Raw genomic sequence first — 17,045 nt, 5'->3', positions numbered from 1 at the left:
CATATATTCTTATGTACCAAGCCGGGTGTGTCCTGCTTGTTCTGAAAACGCTGAGCTAATCTGATGTGAAAGTGACTTGTTTATTCCAGCATCATGTTTCACGCTAATGTAATTTATAGTCACAGTAGATTACAGTCAGATGAGCTGTTTTTAAAGCTTTTCTGAATTTGAGGATTACAGACTTTGACTCAAATATACTATATGGCAAAAAGTATTTGGACACCTGGCCATGAGCTTGTTGGACATCCCATTTCAAAAGCAAACATTATTAACCCTATTATTTGTGGTGTCTATATTTGTGTTAATATATTGCTTAATATATCATGTTTATATTCTTTAAGCGTCTTGGGGACAATGTTAGTTGATTGATAGCAATATTATAACAGAGGTTACTATACCGTATTCCAAATATTCAAATATACATACATTGATGGCATCATTAATCCAAGCTGGCTGAGAGAGACAGTCATGTGTTAAATGCCTCAGGCATATTTGTGTAAACTTTTATTCATGGAGGTCAATCGAGGTAGTAAAATAGTAGTATTTACAGTAAAGTATAAGGAACATGTTTATACAGACAAAAAAACAACTGTCCATGTATGTGGACGTCATTCAAACGTGGATTCAACAGCATTAAGTCTGATTGCTGAAACCTGCTAGTATATCTGGATGTGATGAACTGCATTATATTATAATAAAGCAGACGTTATACAAATATAAAATATATGATCATGAATTTCAATACACACATACATATTACAACATTAAATTGCAGCTTCATGCATACATATGAAAATAAATTTGCATTTTGCTTTCCAAACAGAGACAGCACAGGTCAAGGGCTCAGAACAGAGCTATTATGAATATTCCAGAGTAAGAGTGACAGCAGTGATGAGAAAGATGTGTAAGTTAGATTAAAGTAAAAATCAAAAAGCAGTGAATGTTTTGTTTTCTATTACATTGCTACTGGGTTTCCACATACACCGATCAGGCATAACATTACGACCACCTTCCTAATATTGTGTTGGTCCTCGTTTTGCAGCCCCATACGCAACAGACTGTGATGCACCGTGTATTCTGACACCTTGCTATCAGAACCAGCATTAACTTCTTCAGCAATCTGAGCTACACTAGCTAGTCTGTTGGATCGGACCACACGGGCCAGCCTTCACCGCCTGGGACCGCTCATGACCCTGTCACCGGTTTACCACTGTTCCTTTCTTGGACCACTTTTGATAGATACTGACCACAGCAGCCCAGGAACACCACACAAGAGCTACAGTTTTTGAGATGCTCTGACCCAGTCGTTTAGCCATCACAATTTGGCCCTTGTCAAACTCGCTCAAATCGCGCCCATTTTTCCTGCTTCTAACACATCAACTTTGAGGATAAAATGTTCACTTGATGCCTAATATATCCCACCTACTAACAGGTGCTGTGATGAAGAGATAATCAGTGTTATTCACTTCACCTGTCAGGGGTTATAATGTTATGCCTGGTCAGTATACATATAACCACAGCTATAAATACTATTATTTTATCAGGAATTAAGATTAAATACATGCATAGCATGACTTCAAAAATGTAATATTCCATTTTGTCAGTTGTGTAATGATAGGCCTTTGTTGCATAATGTCCACATATGTGGACAATCTAGTCCACATATTTGAGCAATCTAGATAATGCATAATCGTTTGTTTGTTTATTAGGATTTTAACGTCATGTTTTACACTTTGGTTACATTCATGACTGAAACGGTAGTCACTCATTACACAAGGTTCATTACTTCCCAAGGTTATATCAAACACAGTCATGGACCATTTAGTGTCTCCAATTCACCTCACTTGCATGTCTTTGGACTGTGGGAGGAAACCGGAGCACCCGGAGGAAACCCATGCGAACACGGGAAGAACATGCAAACTCCACACAGAAAGGACCCGGACTGCCGCACCTGGGGAACAAACCCAGGACCTTCTTGCTGTGAGGCGACAGTGCTACCCACTTAGCCACCGTGCCGCCCATAGAATAGAGTGACATCTATCTCTATCTTTTCAGCTTTTACAACAGCCACTTTCTGAGTTGCTCATGAGCGGTTGTATGGCTGGGCACTGATGTTTCTCAAGAGAGCCTCAACTGATGTTTCAGTTCATATCAAAGCTGTTCATCGGGGCTGAGGTCAGGGCTCTGTGCAGGCCACTGGAGTTTCTATAAACCAAGCTTTTTCTCTGGCTTTGTGCACAGGGGCACAGGTCTGGGTGTCAAGAACTTGAGGGGAGCTCAGCCCTATGAAGGGCAGACAAGGGATGGTCCTAAAGTTAATAGGTTAAGAAACAACAGAATAACTGTTTCTGGCAGCCTGTGATAAAAAAGTCCAAGGAGGGCAGATATTATAGGCTGAGACTCCATTACATATCCAATAGTCATGGAAACCTGGATCCAGAATAGAGGGGTCTGGAGTGGATGCAGTTATCAAATGAGCTCTGTGCTCAAGGGAAGGCCATAACCTGTGAACCTCAATAGTGGCGGTCCCATACTTCTCTCCGTTTTCCTTGCATTTGTTTTTCTCTGGTTTTATTGCTTTGGCATGTTTGTTTTAGTTGAGTTAATGATTAAGAAAAAAACCAGATTGCTCAAAAGGAGGGGGAGTTAATGATGTAACAGGGTGCAAGGCATAAAACAAAAAAAAAGATAGCACACAGGGTGCAGAGCCAAGAAAAAAAAATAATGTTCCTGAGATGGTGCCAGTGAGATTTCTCTAAAGATGCGAGTCGTGATCTGAAGGTGTAAATGAAGAAAAAATCTTGCCTCTCACTGCTGTTTACAATGAACTCTAATGTGTGACTGCCAACAGACACAAACATGGCTGCTGCTAAAGAGAACTGGGTATGAGCTCTCTTGGCACAGCAAGAGGATCTGATGTTCACTTAGTTTAAATGAGAATTTAGACGCGCCTAAATACAGTAGATTAGTACTACAGTTTCTAATGTATTAGGATTCAAATTTTTGTTGGTATAAATAATGTAACTTTGCATTTGCTGGCACAGTGGTACAGCAGGTAGGTTTGGTGCTTTACAGCTCAGGGGTCCTGTGGAAACCTTTAAATTCCCATCTCTGTAGAGGCTGGTGTGTTGTCTATTCAGGTTTCCTCTGGGCATTCAGGTTCTTTCCACCATCCAAACACATGTCAATATGTGGATTGGTTTCTTTGAATACATTCTACAGGGGTTGGACAAAATAACTGAAACACCTGGTTTTAGACCACAATAATTTATTAGTGTGGTCTAGGGCCTCCTTTTGCGGCCAATACAGCGTCAATTCGTCTTGGAAATGACATATACAAGTCCTGCACAGTGGTCAGAGGGATTTTAAGCCATTCTTCTTGCAGGATAGTGGCCAGGTCACTACGTGATGCTGGTGGAGGAAAACGTTTTCTGACTCGCTTCTCCAAAACACCCCAAAGTGGCTCAATAATATTTAGATCTGGTGACTGTGCAGGCCATGGGAGATGTTCAACTTCACTTTCATGTTCATCAAACCAATCTTTCACCAGTCTTGCTGTGTGTATTGGTGCATTGTCATCCTGATACACGGCACCGCCATTGGACGCACATGGTCCTCCAGAATGGTTCGGTAGTCCTTGGCAGTGACGCTCCCATCTAGCACAAGTATTGGGCCAAGGGAATGCCATGATATGGCAGCCCAAACCATCACTGATCCACCCCCATGCTTCACTCTGGGCATGCAACAGTCTGGGTGGTACGCTTCTTTGGGGCTTCTCCACACTGTAACTCTCCCGGATGTGGGGAAAACAGTAAAGGTGGACTCATCAGAGAACAATACATGTTTCACATTGTCCACAGCCCAAGATTTGCGCTCCTTGCACCGTTGAAACCGACGTTTGGCATTGGCACGAGTGACCAAAGGTTTGGCTATAGCAGCCCGGCCGTGTATATTGACCCTGTGGAGCTCCCGACGGACAGTTCTGGTGGAAACAGGAGAGTTGAGGTGCACATTTAATTCTGCCGTGATTTGGGCAGCCGTGGTTTTATGTTTTTTGGATACAATCCGGGTTAGCACCCGAACATCCCTTTCAGACAGCTTCCTCTTGCGTCCACAGTTAATCCTGTTGGATGTGGTTTGTCCTTCTTGGTGGTATGCTGACATTACCCTGGATACCGTGGCTCTTGATACATCACAAAGACTTGCTGTCTTTGTCACAGATGCGCCAGCAAGACGTGCACCAACAATTTGTCCTCTTGTGAACTCTGGTATGTCACCCATAATGTTGTGTGCATTGCAATATTTTGAGCAAAACTGTGCTCTTACCCTGCTAATTGAACCTTCACACTCTGCTCTTACTGGTGCAATGTGCAATTAATGAAGATTGGCCACCAGACTGGTCCAATTTAGCCATGAAACCTCCCACACTAAAATGACAGGTGTTTCAGTTATTTTGTCCAACCCCTGTAGGTGTTAATGAGTAAATGAGGTATATGGGTTATATGGCATCCTGTCTAGATTGTATTTCCAACCTGCACCAAGTGTCTCTAGGATTAACCCTGAGCCCATCCTGACCCTGACAAGCATGAAGTGGTTATAATGTAAATGAATGAGAGGGTATGAATTTTAATAAGTGTAATTATGTCATATACTGTATAATAAAGTATACAGTAGTTTTAAATTCAGCCACAACCTTGACCAAAAGAATGTATCACTAGCATTTTTATGCACTGGTCACACTATATGGTCAACAGTATGTGACACCCCTCCTAATCATTGGGTTCAGGTGCTGTAGCCATACCCATTGCTAACAGGTTTTTATATAAAATACATTTTTATATAATATACATTTTATGCTTCTAACTTTTATGCTCTACCATGACTGTGCCCCCGTGTACCATGCAAGGTTCATAATAAAACAGTTTGATGAGTTTGGTGTGCAGGGACTCCAATGACCTGCACAAAGCCCTGATATAAACCCCATTAAGCATCTGAATGTTGCTTGCCAACCAAGCCCAACCCATTTTTTGTCCAAAATCACTGCCAAGCCTTAGGAATGTTCTTTTTTATTTGAATTGGCACAATGTTGCACAGACATACTCCAAAATGACTGTGGTGGTTCAGTGGTAACTGTACTGGGCTAGTAATCATAAGGTCGTTTGCTCAAGCCCCACGTCTGCCATTATGCCACTGATGCACCTCTAATCAAGTCCCTTATCCTTTAGTTGATTAAACTGTATTGGGTTCGGCCTAAAAGTGTCTGCTAAATACCATGACTGTAAATGTGCAAACTGTAGACAGCCTTTCTTGCCTTTTTCCCCATGCTGTTTTAAAGATATGTTACCCTGTAAGTATGTACTGTATGTATATGCACCGATCAGCCAAAACATTAAAACCACCTCCTTGTTTCTACACTCACTGTCCATTTTATCAGCACAACTTACCATATAGAAGCACTTTGTAGTTCTACAATTACTGACTGTAGTCCATCTGTTTCTCTGCATGCTTTGTTAGCCCCCTTTCATGCTGTTCTTCAATGGTCAGGACTCCCACAGGACCACCACAGAGCAGGTACTATTTAGGTGGTGGATCATTCTCAGCACTGCAGTGACACTGACATGGTGGTGGTGTGTGGATCAGACACAGCAGCGCTACTGGAGTTGTTAAATACCGTGTCCACTCACTGTCCACTCTATTAGACACTCCTACCTTGTTGGTCCACCTTGTAGATGTAAAGTCAGAGACAATCGCTCATCTATTGCTGCTGTTTGAGTTGGTCTTCTAGACCTTCATCAGTGTCCCAGGACGTTGGTTGGTGGACTATTCTCAGTACAGCAGTGACAGTGTGGTGTTTAAAAACTCCAGCAGCACTGCTGTCTTATCCACTCATACCAGCACAACACACACTAACACACCATCACCATGTCAGTATCACCGCAGTGCTGAGAATGATCCACCACCCAAATAATACCTACTCTGTGGTGGTCCTGGGAGAGTCCTGACCATTGAAGAACAGCATGAAAGAGGGCTAACAAAGCATGCAGAGAAATAGATGGACTACAGTCAGTAATTGTAGAACTTACAAAGTGCTTCTATATGGTAAGTGGAGCTGATAAAATGGACAGTGAGTGTAGAAACAAGGAGGTGGTTTTAATGCTATGGCTAATCGGTGTATACAGTATATAAGTTTGAACTTTGTTCTAAAGGACCCGGGAGCAGCTCTGGCACTGTGCAGCCCCTGTAATTGGTTCGGTTCTGACAGCAAAAGTTGATCTAACGCGAGGAGAGACTGTGCTGGCATCCAACGTGCTCTTTTGTTGACGATTGAGCGAAGCAGCGCTTCTGATTGGTTTGGCACTGAACTCTAAGTCACGCCCATGCCAGACCCCGCCCATCTGTGTAACTACAGAAGAGAAGTTGAAGTAAACTGAACTTTATTCTCTAAAGTTAGGCTCGTGTGCGCGCGCGCCCGTGTGTGTGTGTACGCGCGCTCAGACCGGCTACTCGGAACAAACACCGGAGCGCAACTATGAAGCTCTGCACTACTTTCTTAGGTCAGTTATATTTATTAATTTACTTCGCCTCTTAGTAAAACTTAGTTTTACTCGACTGTTTGACGTTTTTTTAGACTAAAGTACAAAGTTGACCGAATTTTAAATGAGTATAAATAAGGTTCCGAGTTTGACAGCAAAGAACTTCGCCTCACCGGTGATGTCACAAGCTATAAGCTATTATGCTATAAAATGCTATATGCTATATGTTTGAATAAAGTACATTACGGATAATACTGTATTCACTTCAGTTTTACAGTGATTTCAGTCATTGAAATTAAAGTGTTATGTTTACCCACTTAAAATAAACAGCATTTGTTTTTTATTTTAAAAAAGTAGATTTTCATAATTATTTCATAACTATTTTATACCTCAGTCCTGTCGGCTTGTGTCTCTTGTCCAAGACAAGTTTTAAAACTTATCACAATTATTTATTTATTTAATTCATTATTTATTTATTTATTTATTTATTTATTTATTCGTTTGTTTGTTTTTTTATTTTATTCACTTATTTATTTATTTATTTATTTATTATATAAGATAATTATTATTCTCACAAAATTATTCAACTCTAATAAATACAATACTTAGTTATTAATATTATTACTATTTATACCTCAGTCTTGTAGGCTTGTTTCTCCTGCCCAAAGCACCTAAGGCAAGTTTTAAAACTTATCACATTTATTTATTTATATATTTATTTATTTAATAATTTATTATAATATTAGATTATTATAATATTAAATTATAATATAAGATAGTTATTATTATTATTCTCACAAAATTGTTTCACTCTAATAAATACAAAAACTATTAAAAAGTTATTAATATTATTAATATTTATACCTCAGTCAGCTTGTTTCTCCTGCCCAAACTGCCTAACACAAGTTTTAAAAGTTATCACAATTGTTTATTTATTAATTTATGTTTGTTTATTTTATTCACTTTTATTTATTTATTTATTCATTTATATAAGATTATTATTATTATTCTCACAAAATTATTTCACTGTAATAAATACAAAAACAAATGAAAAAACACTCAATATTTAGTTATTAATATTATTACTATTTATACCTCAGTCCTGTAGGCTTGTTTCTCCTGCCCAAAGCACCTAAGACAAGTTTTAAAAGTTATCACAATTGTTTGTTTATTTATTTATTCACTTATTTGTTTGTTTATTTTATTTACTCATTTATTTTTTATTCACTCATTTATTTATTTTTTATATATTTTACATTATTATTGTTATTCTCACAATTTGTTTTCACTCTAATAAATACAAAAACAGATGAAAAACACTTAATTATTACTTTTTAGACCTCAGTCCTGTCGGCTTGTTTCTCCTGCCCAAAGCACTTAAGAAAAGTTTTAAAAGTTATCACAATTGTTTATTTATTTGTTTATTTTATTCACTCATTTATTTATGTATATAAGATAATTATTATTATTATTCTCACAAAATTATTTCACTCTAATAAATACAAAAACATTTAAAAAACACTCAATACTTAGTTATTAATATTATTACTATTTATACCTTAGTCCTAACAGCTTGTTTCTCTTGCCCAAAGCAAAAAAACTTATCACAATTGTTTAATTATTTATTTATTTGTTCATTTTATTCACTCCTTTATTTTGTATTCACTCATTTACTTACTTAATTGATACAGTTAGGGCTTTCCTGCTTTTCTTAAAAAAGTTATAGTTTGAATTGAATTGAGACTATTCCATTAGACAAGGGCTAACTTTCATAAACTTACTCTTTACACCAGTTTTTAACTTCCTAACTGCTGTATCATGCAGACAAAGGCGACTTTTCACACGCACCGGAATAATTAGGTAGTGGACAATGCCAGCCTGAAGCCATTCATCCCGTCTTTTCTCTTGTTCTCCGGCAGTTTGTTGCATCTGCCGAGAGCCTTCACACAGATCCAGAAGGCCTCCCAAAAGTTCAGCTGCTGCCTTATGCAATATGTATATACTAAGACATGCATTCTTCCATTCATCTCATTGTGCATTGTGATAGTTAGCTCTGGCTGCACAAGCAAGGCATTAAGTCAGGAGCAGAAGTGACTCAGTGAGTGGACACACTGGTACACTTGTGGTAGATATGCAGCGGTAAAATATACATTCCCAGTTGTAAAATAACACTTAATGTGAGATAAGATAAAAGTGAAAAATATGACATCAGAGTCAGTATGAGATTTGGTGTGTTCTTGCTATGCCTGCTTGGCTTCTCCTACATAAGAGAAATACCAGTAGGTGGACTAAATGCTTTTCACCTAGTGTGTTTCTAGTAAAGGCTCTGGACTCTCATCTACATAAGACAAATGATTAATTATTACAGATTTATTAATTTGTTTTTTGAAGCACTATCTTTGGTACTGAAGAACGAAAACTTCTTGCTAATCCTCAGTCTTTTCCATCATCAGTTACTTTACCTTATCATAAATACATAATGTGTGCTGAGCTAGTAGTGATGCAGAAAAAAATTCTTTTTACTAGAATTTACATGCCCTTAGTGTTAAATCTTTACAATAAAGAGAAAGCAAATAAGCAAACATCAAAAGCAAAAGCACACAAGTTGTCCAATATGGGCCATACCCAAAAGGGATAGTGGTTCCTTAATACCAAAAGAAAACATTGGCTGCAAGACATGGCACTGAACACCCAGAATTACTACCTCAGATTTAATCCATGTGGATACAGGAAGAATATGCCAGACTTTTAAAGACAGTGACTGGAGGTGACAATCAAACCGAGGTAACCAGGGCCTTTGCTGATGTGTGACACCCATTTTACTAGCTACACCACAGTTTGCATAAAGTATCGCATATGATATTAGAGATCATGTAACATGGCTGATCTGTTAAATACATTTGGAAGTAAGTCAAGTTACAAGTCAGTAAGGCGTGTCCTTCTGTGTGACCATTTTGGCTGGCAGAGGGGGCACAATGGGGCAAATAATTAATGTGTCAGTCTCAATGTGTGTAAGGAGTTTAGAACATTCTTTGTGTCTTTGTGGATTTCTTCCACTTTCAAAAATCAAAAAATAGGTAAACAGTGAACCCTAACCTTAGGCTTGTTTCGTAGGGTATATGGTAATGTGTAAGTGTGTGTTGACCTGAGATAGATTGGCACCCTCCCCAAAGTATCCAGAGTGAACTTATGAATAGCCGCTTGGGTGGTGCAACAATAAATTATGATAGCCCAGTACTGCAGGTATTCATTCGTTCATTTTCTTATCCGATTTGTTGATGGGGGGGGGGTAACACAGTGGTGACACAGTAACACCAAGTCCATCGCAGTGCACTTATAGGGTAATTCAGTGTCTCCAATTAACCTGACTGCATGTTTTTGGACTGTGGGAGGACACCGGAGTTCCCGGAGGAAACCCACGCAGACACGGGGTGAACATGCAAACAGCACAGAAAGGACCCGGACCGCCCCGCCTGGGGAGCGAACCCAGGCGACAGTGCTACCCACTAAGCCACCGTGCCGCCCTACTGTAGGCATCCAAAGTTTTAATCCCCAGTAGTACTATCGCCTGGTCAGGTGTCTACATACAGACATAATTGGCCACAATGGATTGGTGTCCTGTTCGGGGTGTGTCACTGCATCTCTGACCCAGAGATTCCAGGGAGGCCAGACCCACCAGCTACTCTGACCATTATAAAGTGGTGGTAAAACATGAAAATGATGGAATGAATATAACTTGATGGTAATTTCCGCTGTGCTTGCTGGTTATTGCTCTCCAAGGTTCTTGAGCAGGAATGGGAGACTGTGGTAAGCGCTGTCTGTGGTACTGAAGATGAAAATCCTCTCACATGTACTAGTGTCTGGGTAGTATGTGATATTGGTTTATTTAAAAGTTTATTTGTATGCACTGAAAATGTATGCCACTGAAGGGGCACATGAGACACAGCCAGTTGGAAAAGGATGAACAGAACTTTTCTTGGCAGTGTGTATTCCTCATCCATGTGACTCATGATCTCAGCCATGTGCTTCCAACTGGACAGTGCAATTCATTTTCTTTGTATATTTTTATCTTCTTCTTGGCCTTTTGTTTGTTGGCTTGTGTTTCAGTTTTGTGAAGCTTTGCTCAACCAAAATCATACTGATGCGGCGTGGACGTTGCGTGATTGATTTCAGCTCCAATGCATAACAATGAGATAGCATAAAAAAGAGCCTGCCGCAAAGAGATAAGAATTTAATAGAATTTCTGAAAGGCGTAGGTTGGCTTTTTGAAAATCTCCCACTGCGCAGCGTGGAGACAGCAGATAAAGAGTGGCATTTGTGATGAATATTCTCAAATGGCTTGTAATGAATGCTTGTCATTTTCACTAATGGTTACAAAATAACAAAGCCAAAACAACAGTGTGAGCAACATTTGGGAGATATTCCAAACTTCACTGACCGGTTCAGACAGTAGTACTAGTAGCAGTAGGAATAACTGTATAGTCATTTAAAGTGGCTTATTGAGTTTTTCATTTTCTCCTAAACTTTAATTATTTGTTGTTTTATAAATAAATTGACTTATATTTATTGACTTTATTAGAATTTCAGTCAGTTTCAAGAGTGTGTGTGTACTTCAATTTTAGTTTTAGTCAGTATAGCAATAATGGGCTAAAAGGTTAAGTATATAAACCACAAAACCATTGACTGTTGTTTAACTGGCATCACAGCGGTACAGTGGGTAGAATAAGTGCCACACATCAACTTTAGGACCTGAATTTTGCATGTTCCCTCTGTCTGTGTGGGTTTCCCAAAACATGCAGTCTTAATTGGCCCTTGTTACTGAACGTGTGAGTGTTCGTTTCCCAGTGATAGCGCTCTGTCCAGGGTGTACTGGCACTTTGAGGTTACTGTTTATGGGTGGCGCCAGACCTGGACCCTGACAAGGATCTTGCAGTTAGTTACTACCCAATTAGCAAGAGTGCTTTAGCATATTCATGCATTAAAAATACAAAACGGAGGTTTATTTTTTACTGCAGTTATATTTCTTCATTTACTCATTTGGGGACGGTGGCTCAGCAAGAAGGTCCCGGGTTCGATCTCCAGGTGGGACGGTTTGGGTCCTTTCTGTGTGGAGTTTGCATGTTCTCCCCGTGTCTGCGTGGGTCTTCTCCGGGAGCTCCGGTTTCCTCCCACAGTCCAGAGACATGCGAGTGAGGTGAATTGGAGATACAAAATTGTCCATGACTGTGTTCGACATTAAACTTGTGAACTGATGAACCTTGTGTAATGAGTAACTATCGTTTCTGTCATTAATGTAACAAAAGTTACATGACGCTTATATCTAAATAAATAAGTCATTCACTTATTTATTGTTTGTTTTACCAATGGTTTATCCTGGTCAGGGTCGCAGTGGGTCTGATTCATTGGGCGAGAGGCAGGAAACACTCCGGTCAGGTCGCCAGTCCATCACAGGGCAGATGCACACACACGCTCACACACAATTTTTAGTAGCCCTACCTGGCCTGACTGCATGTCCTTGCACCCAAACACAAGGTGAACATGCAAACTCCACACAGAAAGGACCTTGGTCACCGGGCTGGGAAATTTAACCCAGGTCCTGTTTGCTGTAGGCAGTGACAGTGCTACCACTGCGACACGTGCTGTCCTTCAATTATAGTTGGTTTATTTAGGTAAATACTGTAAATAATGTTTGCAGTGTAAATTGATCATTTTTTAAAGATGAAGTATTTTAAATCTTGATAAACAACTGACCTATCCTCGCACTGTTAATGCAAAATCTCTCTCGCCTAAAAAACAACCTTTTAGAGGTTAAAGATACAGATGTTATTATTGTGTTTGCAACGTGAGGCGCACTTCAGTGCTTTGCCTCATATAATAGTGCTGTATGAATCACTGGACAGTACCACTTGAAATAACACACAGGGGACGTTCCGGTAACATTATGACACATGCATGTTTTGCTTGCGTGCAATATTAAAGATTAATTACTGGGTGTGAAATAAGAAGCTTATTCCCATGGTTTATCCAAAACAGCCTATTAGACACATGTACATTCAAACACAGCCGAACAAGCACGTACAGGTTTATAAACTGGATCTGATTTTTTTTAAGGATATGAGCCGGGAGTGATAGTTCGTTCGCGAACGAGTCGACTCTTTTGGGTGAACTTTATAGGAGCCGACTCGCGAGTTGGAGCCGTTTGCGTTCGGATGCGTCTTCGTCGCTAATTACATACATTTAAAATATTTACATTTACAAATTAAATAGGCATAATGAATTAAAAACGTAATAAATATTCGATTAAAAAACGAATTTTCAGAAGAATTATTAAATAAAGTATTGGATCAACCAATCAGTCGAGCCCTACCATGGCAGGCAGGGGCCAGGGGCTATGTTAGAGGGGCCAATAACTTTCTGCCCAAATGTGCATTGTGGGCATTAAGAGGAAACAGTCGATATTCAATAGAATTCAACATTTTATTTATGCAGTTTTCAGTCTACATTTTCTTGAGTTTGATGTAAACAGATCAACAAATAATGCTTAAATGTCATTTATTCAGTCCTTTTCTTTTTCATATTCAATTTGAGTTGAATATACATATACTGCATTCCACAGATTTTATGCTTTCTAGCAAGCCGATCAACAACTCACTCATTAGGATGGGGACAAACTGGTTGTCACAGGGGCACTGGCCCTCGCTGGAGCCCTAATGCTATGGCTAAATAGTTTTGACCTGCAACAAAAGTCCATATTTCAAATGATTAAATGCAAATCGAAATGTGTTCATGTATTGATCCGTCTTAGGATTTGTAATTGTTTAATATCCATGTTATTTTATGTATACTATTGGTATGTGGATCTATAGTGTTGTGCTGTTTTGACTTGTTATTTTTTTTTAAACAAACACAAAACTAAAATTTTTTGTTGTTTATTATAAACTAACAGGGCAATTGTAGGTCGCTGGTTTAAGCCCCACCACTACCTGGTTGCCACTGTTGGGCCCCTGAGCAAGGTCCTTAACCCTCAATTGCTTAGACAATATACCGTCACAGTACTTGGATAAAAAGCGTCTGCTAAATGTAAATGGTGGAGTGGGTGCCGCACAGTAAAAAGGGTCTGTTAGGGTCTGTGTCTGCTTGGGTTTTCGGGCAGGTACTCCGGTCATCTCCCACCTCCAAAAAACATGCAAAAAGTCGAAAGGATGCTGTTTACTTAATGCCCCAAGGTGAAAGTGAGTGAATGAGTCAATGAACTGTAAACTGGTGACCTGTCCATGGTGTAGTCCTGTCTGACGGCCAGTGTTTCTATATATGTAAGGTCAGATCAGTATTTCTGGTTGGGTTTAAAAATACTGGCAGTACTACAGAGTTGAATGCAAGTTGAAAAATTCGGCTCCTATTAGTGAGCCAGAATGCCTGACAGTGATAGCGAGTGTGCGCACGTATATATGTGTACACATGGCCATTGAATGAACGTGATTGGGACCTGAAGCCCTGCCCATCTGATATTGTAGGTTTTACTACAGCTTTCATGATGTCATGGCAAAGGGCGGGGGGGTTGGGGGTGTACAATGGATCATCTGGGAAAGGGAAGTCAATATTACGTGTTCGCTGACAAAGGCAAATGAAGCCATGTTTTTTCTCCTCTTTTTTCCTCCCCTGCTTACAAACAAGTAACCTTTCTGCGCCCTGAGCTGGAGTCGTGCGCACCCGTAGCATCCGAAACGCCACATGTCACTGATCCATCTGGATACTTTCGGACCAGAAACGTTTATTCTTCCTAAATTTCGGTGCTTGGGATGATTTAAAGCAAACTATTTGACAGCGTGAAGTATTTAAGAGCATCTTTAAAAAAGAAGCAGTGCTGGTCGGCTGGACTTTTCGGAATTTACGCATCAGTAAGGTAAATATCTGCGTGTTGTGTTTATATTGGAAATAAGTGTTTCTATTGATCATTCTTGTTATGGTCTTACAGTCAGTATAGTAGTTTAATCATTTGTTATTATTATTATTATTATTTTATTTCGTTCTGGCAGTTTTCGCATCCCATATTGACTCGTTTAGTTTGAGACTCATTCCCCAGGATATCAAACATCCTCAATCATTTTAGCTTAAATCATATTTACACTTTATTTGTTATTAGTTTATATCGATTTGTTTTGAGTGAGCCATTTTTTACACTTGATCTGTCACAGTATGTCACTTTGTTAATTGTATTCCGTACATTTTATTCCAGCCTACTTTATTTGGCACACTTTATATATAAACAACTAATTAACTGGACCAATAGAAGAATAACAGCATAAATAGAAGTAGATTATTTTCTGTATTTTACGCCATGTTTTGTTAGATGTTGACATGCAAAATAAAAAATAAAAAAAATAAAAAAAAGTCCATATTCACTGACTTACGCGCAGTACGGAACACGGTTACTTTTTAACTGAAATTCATCCAACCCAGCAGTTGGGCTGGATGTCAAGTTATATTGTAAAAAAAAAAAAAATCCATTCCCTGTTTCTGTTTTGATTTGTTTTGTATTGTTTCTTACTGAATATTGTACAACAAATCAGTTATAAAGATAAAAAAAACATAGGTTACTGCACGGAATACTGTGAACATACGGTAATAATAGGTCAGGACTTCATGTAAGTTAATGTTTTCGGCTACTTTTACTTTACTTGTCCCTGCTAATCGAATTCCGTCCTAGATGAAGACAGAAGTAAAGAGTTGTAAAGAAAAGTAGAGAATGGATGCGAATCCATATGATCACAATGCGTGCGCAATTGCGCAGCCGCGGTCGTCTCGTTCAATCTATATTAGTTTAGCAAAGATTCGTTTTGTTTTGGTTACAGCTAAGATCACATTATAATCACGCGGTGTTTAAGCATCTGCTTTGCCTTGCCTCCTACTGTCTTCATACTGGAAGTACGTGCACACTACATATGAGATAAAGCAGAGCTGCGATGTGATGGTAGAGCATCATCAGGATGGAGAGTTCCTTCCATATGGTCGCATGCGATTAAGGTCGAACAATGGGCGTAGCACCGGACTCCCGACCGAGAGCACGAATGGCGAAGAGGGAAAAGGGGGTGGATGGCTGTTTGATTTTCTGCAGCAGTAGAAACCAATGGAGATGCTCTCTTGCTCTCTGTAAATGTCAAACGCCCCTGGTAGATGCGCAAAAGTACTGAAACACCAACCGCGAGCGCAGGGAATTACATCTATGCCTTCTCAACCTTTGATTACGCTTAAGCACAAGTCCATGCATGCCCAGTGTCTTTATTATTATGCCATATTTTCACTCTGTTAATGGGTATTGCATGCCATTAAGTGCCACATCACTTTGATCTTTCTATTCTTCAATGCTTACTATCCTTGTAGGGTTTGTATGCTCTCCTTGTGTCCATGTGGCTTTCCTTCAGGAACTCTAGTGTACTCACACTTTCCAAAAACACACAGGGAGGGAGTTTATGTGGGCCAGTGATAGCTCAGTGGTTAAGGTACTGGACTAGTAAACAGAAGGTTGCCGGTTCAAGCCCCGCCACCACCAAGTTGCCGCTGTTGGGTCCTTGAGCAAGGCCCCTAACCCTCAATTGCTCATTGTGTAAGTCGCTTTGGATAAAAGCGTCTGCTAAATGCTGAAAATGTAAAAATGTAAATGTGTATGTATTGCTCTGGGATGGATTAGTGCTATGTCCAGGGTTCCCCAGTTACCATGACCAGATGAATCAGATAACAAATGCTACAATCAGTCTTTTTGTTGCTGTTTGTTTGGCTGTAATTAGTACCACTCTAGATTATAACACCTGATCATGATCAGACTGGTTGTGTAACCCTCAACCATGTCTGTTAGTTTTGCTGTCATTACTACTACAACTGCTAAGGTTAGTCAATACTACTCATTACTACTGCGCTATAAAAATAAATCTGTAAAATAACAATAATGTACATGCAAGTTGTTAACCTGTACTTTTAATTTTGTGAATTATTCTATTATTAGTTGGAAGACTTTTACATAAATATCCCATAATATTTAAATTAATTTCCATCCATTAACACCAATGTTCTGGTCTTAACCAAACCCCTAAATTCTTTTCCTACTTACAAAAACACTTAGAAACACTCTGTATATTACTGGAAAGTCACATCATCTCCAAGGATGATTCAAACCATGCTTACTCTTTCATTTAATAACTGGAAATGCATCATGAATCATATTTGTCCTTGTGATCTAGTGATCAAAATGACTAACAAAACAGGTCATCGTGCAGAAATATTTTTAAAACAGGGTGAAATGTAATTCGGCAGGGGTTTTGAGACATTTATTTTTGATGATAGTGTAGGGACCAGTGGATTGATTATTAAACAAAATGAAGGTTTGTGGTACTTCAAGAAGCATCATTGTTTAATTTGAATGAACAGAAAATGCTCTGTCAAGCATTTATAGGATTTTGTTCAGTAAACTAATGCATGTACGGGTGAACTAATGAACTCCAAGATAGTTGTGTGGTT

At 39.2% G+C, this 17,045-nt stretch overlaps 1 protein-coding gene across 1 annotated transcript in view; it reads left to right on the top strand.

Annotated features, from left to right (window-relative positions):
* The first annotated feature begins 6,505 nt into the window (after positions 1-6,505).
* The window catches only part of myt1b (myelin transcription factor 1b), an 83,353-nt gene continuing 72,813 nt past the window's right edge, over positions 6,506-17,045 (top strand). The window contains exon 1 of the mRNA XM_063016192.1: positions 6,506-6,554. Within this exon, the coding sequence (XP_062872262.1) occupies positions 6,530-6,554 (25 nt within the window). The 5' untranslated portion in view covers positions 6,506-6,529. The remainder of the gene's footprint in view (positions 6,555-17,045) is intronic.

This window comes from Trichomycterus rosablanca, chromosome 19, assembly GCF_030014385.1.
Source record: "Trichomycterus rosablanca isolate fTriRos1 chromosome 19, fTriRos1.hap1, whole genome shotgun sequence".
Classification (NCBI taxonomy): domain Eukaryota; kingdom Metazoa; phylum Chordata; class Actinopteri; order Siluriformes; family Trichomycteridae; genus Trichomycterus; species Trichomycterus rosablanca.
Note: the sequence above shows the minus strand (reverse complement) of the source record. Positions and strands in the feature narration are given on the sequence as shown.